A 12347-nucleotide genomic window follows, 5' to 3' on the forward strand; every position below is an offset into this window, starting at 1 on the left:
TTAATGTCTTCAGATCTATTCTGGAGCCTGTGTGTTTGTGAGCATAGTCTGTCAACTTTTCCAGTTTCGCTTAGTTGACCCCTATTTCTCCTATCAGCTGCTGGCAGTGCTATCATTTTTCCACTTGTTCTCCTTTGAAGGCATCCACTGAACTGGGTAAGAATGTCTGAGGTGTCATTAAAGTTAATACATAGTTAGATTACATGTTTAAACTCCGAACACGAGCCTCTTAAATCTTTTGTGCAGAAGGCCACCACTTTTTTCCAGAGGATCAGGAGTCCGGATAAGTGTAGCTAGCCCAGATCTCCACAGAGAAGTGACACACTGCAATCTTGCTTGGTAGTTCACTTGTATTGGTGGATTTCCTCTCTCTAGACTCGCTCACCGTATCATTTTGGTGTCGCTCGGCAGCCTACTGTATCTAGTATAGACTTAAAGTATTTGTTTTCGCTCCATGTTCTTACATAATTTGCTTTCTGGTGTATCTCCGTGCTCTGCTCCTGATCTGATGGCTTTCCTCCATGTTCGTGTTTGCCCTGCCCAAGGAACATTTTGCCTTCCCCATAATTTGATGAGTTGTAAAAGACTACTGTCTTCACATCCTTGAATTGTAATGCATGAGGGAGTATTTTTTGTCCCTCTAACTCGGAGCCGGTCTCCCCCCCCCCCCCCCCACACGTTTTCTTTATTAAAAAAAATAAACGCACACCATTGCATGCCATTCTCAGACCTCTCACTCCACCCTTTACTGTATCATGGAGAACGACCCTTGAAGTTGTTTTAAAAACATTCCAGGATAGCCAAGTGTGCACGAGCAAAGGGGGGCATGCATGGCAGCATCTTGGAATGCCTCTGCTTTAAGAAAAGCTATTCAAAGATGGAAGTAATACACTTGTCTATTTGCACAAAGAGAGGTCTTTGTTGCTATTATATAACTGCACTGCTTATTTGTTTATTTGCATAGAGGAAGGGTTCTTGTTCCTCATCTGCAGATTGTTGCTCAACTGTATTATTTATTTGCCTTTTTGCACAAAGAGAGGTTTTGCTATTTTCATATAATTGCACTGCTTATTTGCCTATTTGCACAAAGAAAGGTCTTTGCTGGTATCATACAATCGTACTGCTCATTTGCCTACTTGCTCAGAGATGTTCTAGCTCTTTATTTGCGTATTTGCACAAAGTGAGGTTCCGCTGTTAGCATATAATTTTACTCCTTATCTGCCTATTTGCACAGAGTTTATCTGCTGTAGTTTTTGTATGATTATTTATCTATATATGTTGCTTAATGCTCATCTGCACAGGCTGAGGCTTAAAATTCCTTTAGCTTTATCTATTTGTTACGGCTGCCTTTTTCCATGTTTTATCATTCTCCTCTCAAAGAATTAATAGTATGTTGAAGTTTATTTCTTTTAATACAAATGGTCTAAACAATGTTCGTAAATAAAATGATATCGAATGTTGGTTAAAAAATGTAAACCCAGACATTATCTATTTACAAAAGACCCATTATAGAGATCAGGATGACTCAGATAAAATTTTGAAGAACTGGGCCGGCCATAAGATATCGTCCTCAGCTGGGCTGGCACAGAGAGGAGTATGTATATTGATAGGAAAACATGTAGGTTTTACATTGGCTGGTACAGCCACAGACCATAGAGGTAGATGGGCAATTGCACACGGTAAATTAAATAATATAGACCTAATTCTCGCTACAATGTATGCACCAATTTTAGATGATTCTTTGCCAATTTTACAGTTAAAGAATGCCATAACAGGGCTCCTTTGGTTAATATTTTGGGGGGGGAGACTTTAATTTTCTTCAGAATCCTTCATTGGACTCCTCCAAAAAAGATCGTCGACAAAATAAACCCCAAACCGCTTTGGCTATCCAAACTTGTAAATTAGACCTTGATATCATGGATCATTGGCGATTCTCTAATCCTCTTAAACGAGAATATTCATGCCACTCAGCAAAGTATAACTCTGCATCTAGATTAGACTTTTTTTTAACTTCTCATGTTCTAGAGCTATATAATTATATACATCTGTCTAATGCTTTCTCCGATCATGCGGCAGTCTCCATGGAGGTAAAGCAGGGATTACAAGATATAAACCCTACTAGAAGGTGGTTTTTTAATAATCTTAACCTCCTTGATCCTCAATGGTGTGCAGACATTGAAGAATTTATCGAGCAGTTTTTTTGCACAGAATAGAGGCACTGCCCCATTAAATACCATTTGGGATGCATTTAAGGCTACTCTTCGTGGGTTAATAACATCTAAAGAAATTCCAAAGCAGAAGGCAAGAAAGGAGGAGAAAATAAAACTTCAAACTGATGTCACGGAGGCAACCCAAGAACACTATAGGGTTAGATCAATGCGCTCCGGGCAAAAATTCTACGAGGCTAAGAGCAGGATGAGGGACTTTTACTATGACCTAGGTGTAACTAATAGTAATCTCTATGCCCAGAGGATCTATGAGGAGAGCGAATACACCGGGAAGCTCTTGGCCTGGCAAGCCAAAGAAAAGCAGGCTCGCAATAGAATAGATCAATTAATCAACCCCATTACTAAATTGCATGCTAAGACCACAGCCTCTATTGGCGAGTTGTTTTTAAAACACTATGAAGGAGTCTATCAAGCGACCGAAGGGGCCTCACCTGATTCTATTGGGGAGTTCTTAGAGCAATTGCCAATACCGAAATTAGATGATGGGGGCAAGAAATACTTCACAGAGGAATTCTCAGTGTTAGAATTATTTGAGGTGATTAGTTCTCTCCCCAACGGTAAGGCTAACGGTGATGATGGTCTTCCTATTTTTAATTTTTTAAAAAAATTTGGAGGAACCTTACATAAAGAATGTTTACATTTTCTGAATGACCTACTCCAAGGAGGCCCCCCGCCAGACTCTTTCCATTCAGCTGTGGTGGTTAGCATTTTTAAGGAAAGGACAAGGAGAATATAAATTCATATAGACCCATAAGTCTCCTGAATGCAGACTATAAAATTTTTACAAAACTTTTAGCAAACCGATTGAATAAAATAGTGGCATGTCTGGTAGCTAACGATCAGTGTGGTTTTATTGCAGGGAGGCATCTCTATTCAAATACAAAGTTTGTATTGGAGGCACTGGATTTTTTTAAATCCAACAAAGTGAAGGCTCAAATCTGGCTTTTAGATGCGGAGAAGGCCTTCGATCTAGTGTCATAGGACTGCCATTTTGTTATTTTGCACAGTTTTAATTTCCCGGAGGTTTTTATCATTATTTTAAAACATCTATAAATGAATTCTAGGGCACAGATTATCATCAATAATTCTAACATCGGGACATGTCTGGTCACTAGAGGCACGCGACAGGGATGTCCCCTGTCGCCAATTCTATTTGCGTTATTTATCTAACCTTTGGCGATTGCGATTAGGAATATACGGACCTAAACATTCCCAGTAGCATGCATGACTAATATAAAATTATACGCCGATAACATTGCTCTTTTTTTAAATTCTAAACCCTCTAGCCAATTGAAAATTTAAAAAATATTCTCGGTTTTCCAAAAACTAGGGGGTTATAAAATTAATGTTAACGAGACGGAAATTATTCTAGTAAACTGCACTGTAGACACTTTAGTACCAGAATTTAGGCAAATATATAACCCATCCCCAAAGAGGTATTTGGGAATATTCATATCGGACAATCTGGAAGATCTGTTTTCATTGAACTTTTCACCTCTGTTAAAAAAGGTTGGGTCTCTTTTAGAGCGTTGGAATTTATTACCCCTGTCTTTAATGGGGCGAGCAGCACTAATACGAATGTCGGTTCTACCTCTTTTTAATTTTTTATTCGATGCTGTACCTTGTGTAATACAGGTCTCTCTTTTTTTTTTTTTTTTAAAGTGGATGCCCTGATTTCCTCTTTTCTCTGGGCCGAAAAATCTCCGAGGCTTGCATGTAACACTTTATACCTTCCTTCTGTTCAAGGAATGTTGTCCCTTCCAAATATTAGAGAATATTACTTTGCATCCTTTGCACATCACAGTTTTAGTTTTTTTTTCTCCGACACTAACGAGGCAGACAATTTTTTTATGAAGAAGATGCTGTCAGAAGTAAATATAACCGACCCGATTAGAACTACGAAGGATCCAAAGAAAGTTCGTTACAAATCCCTCCAGTAGATTTTCAAACAGAAAATTCAGTTTTTGAAATTTTACTCTATTCCTAGAATAAGTAATCCAACGGATTTGAACAACTTCAATTTGGGAGAAGTGGGAGGTATGGACACTAAAACAATAAATCTCGGGAAAGAAAATGGCTTTGTAAAGATTGAAGACTTCCTTACCGGAAATAGGTGGAAGTCATGAGATGAAATCTCCAGACAGATACACCTCTTATTCCACCTTGAATTGGTCTTTCTGTATGCTAAATCCAAGGCTTAAAGAGTTGGATATAGGAAATCTATACCACAAAGAAATTATCTCGACCGCTTTGAATAATAAAATTCGAAAAAAGATGAGTATTTGGATCAAATAATTAAAAGAGGACAAAGGGCTGGAATCCTCCAGTAGGATCATTGAGAGGTGGAATAAGAGGGAAAATATTGTAATCAACCAGTATGTATGGGATAAAATAAATACATTTAATAAAACAATCTCTTGCGGCGCTAATTTTAGACGCATGCAATTTTATAATAAAGGGTTGATCTATAGAACTCCCTCCTATCTCCACAGTATCTTCCCCCTAGTTGCTGACAAATGTTTCCGGTGTGAGGAGAAAGGGAACTGGAAACATATTGTCTGGGAATGTCTTAAAATTCAGCCATTCTGGAAGGAAATTGAAAAATACCTCTCCCTGGAGCTTAAAGCCACTATAATGTTTGACGATTTAATTCCTGTACTAGGCTGCTCTTCGAGCCACACTCCATATGAAGAGTCCCTTTTCATAGCCTCCCTAATAGCTAAATCCCTTATTTTGTAGTCCTGGAAAACCGATAAAGTACCAACCTTTCAGGCTTGGAAGGCAAATCTACTACGAATCCAGGGCAGGGAAAGGAAATATGCACTGAGATCAGGGGCACTTAAGAAATATGAGAAGTTTTGGAGTGTGTTCAAAACCTAGTCTTTTTTATCATATTTTCTGACAGCATTTATTCTTAATTATATCATCTTAACTAACAGTCTGCTAGATTGTTTCTTCTTATGCACTTTGCACTTTACAATTAAGTTCTGAATAATTGAAATTTTGTTATGCTTTTTATTTTTATACTTTGCACTTCATAATTAAGTTCCGAATTGATGCAATTTGAAAATGTTTTTGCACCAACGTGCCCTGTACCGTATTAATTCTATTATAAATGTGTTCTGTATTATTGATTTTGTCTTTATGAACTCTCAATAAAAAGAATAATTAAAAAAAAAAAGATGTCAGTAATACATATTCACAATGGCCTTCATGGAATGGGTTTTCGTTAAGAAAAAGCTTTGGCAAATGGTAATTCATCTGTGCCAGTCCGATGTGGCCTGTTTTATGTTCAAGATGTCATGCAGGATAGGTAGTCTGGTTAACGGTTGAAAAACATACCCAGTGCCAAAATGCAAGTTAATGCTGCTTCAGCGTGGGACGGAACAAAAAATATGAAGTCAGTCATAGGACCCAGTTAAATTAGCCTGGCACTTCCCTGATGCTGTTTCGTCCAATGCCTGAGAACTGCATCAGCAAGGGTCAAAAAAGTTAACTGGGTCCTTTTAACAGTTTCAAATAAGTGCTTTTTACCTTACGGTCTCTGGTCTGCGAGATGCATTGCTGCAGTTTCAATTTTTATATTCATTTCTATGTTTTTCCATGTAGTTATTTTTGATTTCTTTAACAGAACAGGCATATATTTGAATGAATATGCCACAATTTGTAATGGGCAAGCAAACGTTTACTAACTCACTTGAATACTATTTTTTTGCACTTCCAGATCTTGTTTTGATTCGTTACAATAACTACAAATATGTTAAATTGTTTCCTTTTTAACTGTTGTGCTAATGTTTTTTTCATATTAGAGCTGAATCAAGAGGACCATCTCGTCAGCCTTTTCACAAGATTCAGAGACGATCTACATTCAACTTGGGCAGAGCGGTCAGTTCTTTTTCATTCTTGTAGCAGTTATTGTGGTAGTTTATGCACATTTCCACGTTTCCAGATGTTTATGGTAACCACTTTGTTTAACAAGATTTAGAATGATCATTTTTGAACTACAACAGATTTGCTTGATTCATTTCATAGTAAGACCAGGGAATACCATAGTGCATTACTTGTTTCTCCCTAATGCTACATGAAGAGCAGCAAACATTTACATTGGAAAAGACAAAGTAGAGTGGGTGTCATGAACTTTTTGTAACCCTGTGTGATCCATACTAGTTATATTGTGTAGCCTATACTTCGTTTCCCTAGCATGTTTGTCTTGGTTGTTTACCTACGGAATCATTCACAAAACTGTCTGGTGCAGTTGTATCATGCGCCTGTCTTAGATGTCAATTTCCAATTAATTGCTAGGCCTCTGCTTGTTTACAGGACCAAATTCAAAGTTCTTTTCTCTGTGACTAAGCATGCTTAAGTCTTGGAAAATCATAAGAAACAATAATTTAGCGGCATACCTTTTGAATCAAGCTAACAATTGCTAACTAATGTCTAAAGTAGAGACGGACCTGCCTGTGGCACAAAGCATCCTTTCCCCAAATTCGATGGGCTACTGGTTTGAAACAAATAACACAATGTCTGTTCTATGTCAGAGAGCAGGGTTCTGAAGCTATATAACTGAGATGTCACGCACAGCATAATACTGTGGACAGAAAGCTTGCCAACAAATAGAACTATAAGCAGCTTGGCATTCTACCATCTCAGAGGATTTGATAGCGCAGGATCATCCAGACCTCGACTCCAATCCCCCAAGAGACAGTGAAAAAGACTACTTCTTCAGCAGCAGCCACTGACATCCAGAGATGATAATGCAATACTTTTACTGCAGCATGTTGGCGTCTTCCACCCCAGCTTCTCCCCGACACCTTAAGTGATCAGCAAGATTGAGAGGGATCTATGCACACTAATCCTGGTAGTCTCAACGTGGTTGAATTAGCTTTAGAGCACTTCCTATGCATTCCTCAGATTTTCTACAACAATCTTCATCATGCCTTGCATTGAGTTCTTACATGACTACAGCACTTACTAGGCTGACGGCCGGGCAATATACATAGCTAAACTGAAGTGTTTCTGCATCTGGTACACAGAGAAAGGTGTTCACTTGTTGTCTGCACAACCTTACCAGTTGCTTCCATACTTTGTGTGTGGTGAATTCTAGAATCTTACTTGGTTCAACAAGGATTTTCCTTGCCTCCAGCTTGAGTTTCTGAAGCATGTCCGTTCAGTGGCAACTAAACACTGTGGTACTTGATACAATGAAGACCCCCTCTTGCCTGTCCATTGCGCAGGGTTAAAGTGCCTGTCAAAACAGACCGCTCTAGTTACCTCTGATAAATTCTGTTATGAGAAACAAAATTACGTAATATTCACAGGCTTTGACTTCATCTTGTTGTGGAAATATTAGCTGTCGAAGTAACCGTGGCACTGGCCAAGAACCCTCACCTCAATCTATACCAGTACGTTCATGCAAATGTATTGAGCAGTGTTCTTGGACTTTTTTCCTTGCCTTCAGGGATGATTCATGCATAAACCATGGTGATCTGTGGCATTTTAACGTTCTGTGCCACATTTCCTGTGATCTGGCTACCAGTGGTAGATAAGGTCAAAAGCATTTGTTCTGCATTGGCAGGGACCTTGGGATCCAACAGAACGGTTAACAAGTCCCAACTCATTAAGGTGGCAACTGCCAAGCTATCCTCCTGCCTGTTAGGCTAAAAAAAGAAAAAAAAACTCAAATAACTTATAAAAACAGTTCAGTCCAAATCCTTGCTTGATCCGGCCCCTGTAGACCTTGTCAAAAGATCAAAATGCAATCTTCCCCGTACTAATGAATATTCATATACACTTACTGGAGCAGTAGTGTCCCAGACACATGAAAGCATGCAATTGTTAGGCCTTTGTTTTTTACATCTCACCCAAACTGGTTTCGGGCCAGGTAGTAGCATGGAAACTGCACTACTGGTGTCCACAGAAAAACGTAGACTCTTGACTGCAGTAACTCAGCGGCACTCATTCGGTTTGCCTTAAGTCAAGCTTTCCACACGGTTTCTTGTCCAATCTTAATTCAGAGACTCAAGAGACTGGAATTGTTAGGTCAGTTTTAAAATGGTTTGCCTCCATTTTTGGATCATAGAAGCTCCCAAGTATGAGGAGCCTTCCTCTCTGCCTCCCAAACTTTAAAACACGGGGTATCACAGGGCTCATTCGTAAGCCCCACACTTCTCAATCTTTGTCGTTCTGCTCTTAGAGATTATATGCTCACATAGGTTCTCCATCGTGTCATATTTAGATGGCATGCACATCATCATCTCACTTATGCCAGACAAATCGGCCATTTCATGCGAACTCCAGCTTAAGCATATCTCGCATTGGATGTCTGTCAGTAGCCTAAAATGTAATGGCAACAAAACCGAGGTTCTTGTAGTTGGCAACAATCCTTCTAATTGGAAGGAAATTCTGCTGGCCAAGATCCTTTGCAGAACAGCCATCCCTCAAATTGGCAGTAAAAAGTCTGGGTGTTCTAATAGATATGGAAGCCCAGGCCAGAAAATTAGCAGCCTGTTTTCGCCTGCTGAGAACCCTCAGAAAAGCATTGGTTTGGCTACCTTTTTCCACAGGTAGAGTGATAATACAAGGTCTGATTTTGTCAAAATTCACTACATCTTACAAGCCCCCAATAAGTGATAAAAAAAAACTCCATAGGTTCCGAAATACATCGGACTCTTCCAGGACTACCAACATTCTACTGTCTCTACTTCACTAGTAGCATTACGTTGGCTACCAGTAAATTAAAAAAATTCTGTTCAAAACGCTATGTATAGCACACTGGGTGTTATACAGGAAGTGACCACAACTATTAAGTCATCTCATTAGTCCCTACTGTCCCAGCGGATCATTGTGCTCTGCAACTCAAGGTTTGCTTACTGTCCCCAAAATCTAAATAACCTGGAATAGAGAACATTCATTTTCATATCTAGTCTCTAAACTATGGAACACCCTACCAGTGCAACAAGTAAGAGGAAGGAGGAACTGAGTTCCGGAAACTGCTTATGGCAATTCTGTTGATCTAACATGTACTATGTAAAGCCTGACAACCTAGAGCGTTGGAAAGTCCGTTATGTAGCCATGCACTTTAGAAGTGTTGAGAATTAAATAGTGGTGGTAGCAGCAGCTTTTCACTCTTCTGCCTCAGATAGAATATATAAAGGATTTTCGGATTTCGGGTTCAGTTGAGAAGAACAGAAATAAACCCACTCTTGGAAAAAAAAAAATAATCCACCAAAAGTCAGTGTGATTTTTACCGACATGCACTAATTTTCCATGTTGCCCCCCCCCCCCCCCCCCCCCCCCCCCCAAACGAATATCGCACACTTACTTCGCATTTCAGCCACTGGGCCTTCTTCAATGTTAGTTTACATCTTTTTCTTTTCACTTTATATTACAAAAACCTCTCGCAAAACAAATCTCATTGGGCAGTATTCTTCAGCTTAAGCAGGAACTTAAACGATGGACTATGCATTAGGGGTGGGCGGAATTTGCGAAATTGCCTTTCGCAAAATTTCGCTAAACGGCAAATCTCCGCGAACATGCGAAATTTCGTATGCTCGCGGAGATTTTGGGCTGATTAATGCGTTACTGAGTTTGCGCTTCAACTCGGGCACCTACTTTATTTATATTTGTAAGTGCTTCCTGTTGAGGTTTAGTGACAGGAGCATCGTGCCAGAATGAATCCTGCCCTGCATTTTTCCGTTCCGCTGCGGATCGTGGAAGTTTTGACATTTTCGCGTTCCGCACGGAACGCGAAAATGCCGAAATTTCGCAAGTTCCGCGAGCGGAACGGAATTTGTCGTCCACCCTTACTATGCATTCATTTGCTCACATATTCATGAATTACATGGCAGCCATTTTGTAATATCTATTTGTATTACTTTTTATGCCTGCCAAGAAGATTTTATTTTTATAAACACATATATATTTGTGTGTGTTTAGCATCAATAAAACCCTCAGCTGAATTATAATACTGCATTCCTCTAAAAAATATACTGCTAACAAACCCATTAATTTTGAAGCATGTTGTTGTACTCAAAGGCTTTACATATTTATAGCCCCATCTGCTTACTCAAATTTATTGATTTACAATAGAGCCCTGGATGGGCATACATTAAAGAGAAATACAACAAGAAAGTTAAAGAAAAATTCTCTGTTGCCCCACCTATTATTTAAATGCATTGATTGGTAATAAAGCCCTGAATGAGCTGCCTTTTACTAAAAGAAAATGTTAGAATCAACTTGCATTTTGGATGTATTCTAACCCATAATTGTAGATAATTTCATTAATCAAATCTCAAACAGTTTGGATATCTCCTGTGTTCTGGATCAAAGAGAATTGGATGACACGATCATCTAACTCTAAATAAGTAAGTCAATGTATGAATGTGAAAATGTGACTACTCAAAAGTGTATCTGAAAGAGAGACTGTTAGTTATAGATTCCTTACCTTAGAATGACCCCCTGCGCGCCTAAAGTCATGCTCCAACTGCTGGCCCATGAATCTAAAGTCTGCTGGAGAGGCTCTGAAAGTTGTTGGAAGCCTGGAAGTTTGCTCTGCGTTGCTTGAGGTCCTGGTCGAGAGGAAGGTCTGGGGACCAGTCGTGGAGCCACCACCATCATTCATCATCCAAGTCTTCAAGATCTTCAGGTAAGTCGAAGCAGCGTTGCTCTTCACCTTCTCCTCTCCGTCGGCCGACGCAACGCGGGACCCGGAGCATCATCGCTCTCCAGCTCAGTCTTCGGAGCCTGTTCCAGGAACGACCCCAAGCTGCACTCTTTTTATGTGCAGTAGCGTCCCCTGCTAAGCTTCGAGCTTTCTGAGAAGCGCTTCACAGCATCTTTGGTCCGCCCGACTCCGCTGGCGTGCCTTCGGCACTCCGCAGGCTTTGTTGTGGCCACTAGGATTTCAATGCCGGCGGCTTCGGCCCCAGTGCCAGAGGGCCCCCGAGGATCCATGCCTGGATCTGGATCGTCGCCGGTCACGGTACCTTCCCCAGTGTCTATCCTGGCACCGGTCGTACCCCCGACCCCAGCCTCACCCCGCCTTGGACCCGGTGCTGGACCGACATCGGTCGACGTCTGAACCAACGCTGGAGGGCATGTTTGTGCCACTGTTCATCCCTAGTGTTCCTTTTAGGCCTGATTGGTGACCAGAGGAGGGTGAGAAGGACTGAGAGGGGTCTGTGGACCCTTTAGCGGACCAACTTGATGAGCCGGACTGGAGAGAGGACCTAGATGACCACGGTCGTCTGGATACCTCCCCATACCTTGGCATGCTTTAGCCCCCTCCCGTGGTAGTCAAGTTGCATAGGGCATCTGAGGTCTTGGGCCTGGAGCTTCCTACAGTGACAATCAGGACTAACCTCCTGACAGAGGTGCTTCAACCGGCGGTAGCTTCTTCTGAACCCCTTCTGCCTTTCAATTACGTCCTTCTGGGCACTTGGTCCAATCCCAGCACAGGGGCTCCTGTGGACAGGATGATTGCCCAATGCCACCGCCCGGCCCTGGGCGACCCACTTTTCCTCTCCCAACACCTGACTCCCGAGAGCTTGGTGGTCCAATCCTCGTCCCCTAAGGGCACATTCCCTACTGCTCCCCCAGATAGGGAATCCATGAAGCTGGCCCATCTTGGAAAGATGTTTTCTTCCGCCAGCTTACTGCTGAGGTTGGTGAACACCGCATGCCACTTGGGCCGTTATACCCATACGGTATGGGATACGGTTGCGCAAGTACTGCCACAGTGCCAGGAGGAGGCCAGGGTTGTCTTGATTCGCTCAGTGGCAGAGGGTAGAGACGCAGCCAAATTCACAATCCGATGTGGGCTGGATACCACCGACTCTCTGGGTAGACTGGTTTCCACGTCGGTAGCCCGGACGTGCTACTCCTGGTTGATGTCTGCTCTTTCTGGGGATGTCAAATCAACCTTACTGGACATGCCCTTTGATGGCCATTGCCTTTCCGGCTACAAGGCAGACTCGGCGTTGAGCGCTTAAAGGATTCTAGGGCTACCGCCAGATCCTTGGGCCTTGTGGTGACCTCGTCCCACGCAGTCTGCTTTTGTCCCCTTCGGTGGCTACGCAGAGGGTGCCCCACCACATACGGCCCAGTCTAGCTACCGGTTCA

The 12347-nt window shown here is 41.5% G+C and overlaps 1 protein-coding gene across 2 annotated transcripts in view; it reads left to right on the plus strand.

The window, feature by feature from the left end:
* Positions 1-12347, plus strand: part of LOC146829228 (UAP56-interacting factor-like) — an 801405-nt gene that overhangs the window by 273203 nt on the left and 515855 nt on the right. For both annotated transcript variants that reach the window (XR_014962204.1, XM_085607860.1), the window contains exon 5: positions 6038-6113. Coding sequence is in view for 1 of the 2 variants with exons in the window: in XM_085607860.1 (XP_085463986.1) it covers positions 6038-6113 (76 nt within the window). In the remaining variant the exon portion in view is untranslated. The remainder of the gene's footprint in view (positions 1-6037; positions 6114-12347) is intronic.

This window comes from Triturus cristatus, chromosome 5_2 (genome assembly GCF_964204655.1).
Source record: "Triturus cristatus chromosome 5_2, aTriCri1.1, whole genome shotgun sequence".
In the NCBI taxonomy this organism is placed as follows: Eukaryota; Metazoa; Chordata; class Amphibia; order Caudata; family Salamandridae; genus Triturus; species Triturus cristatus.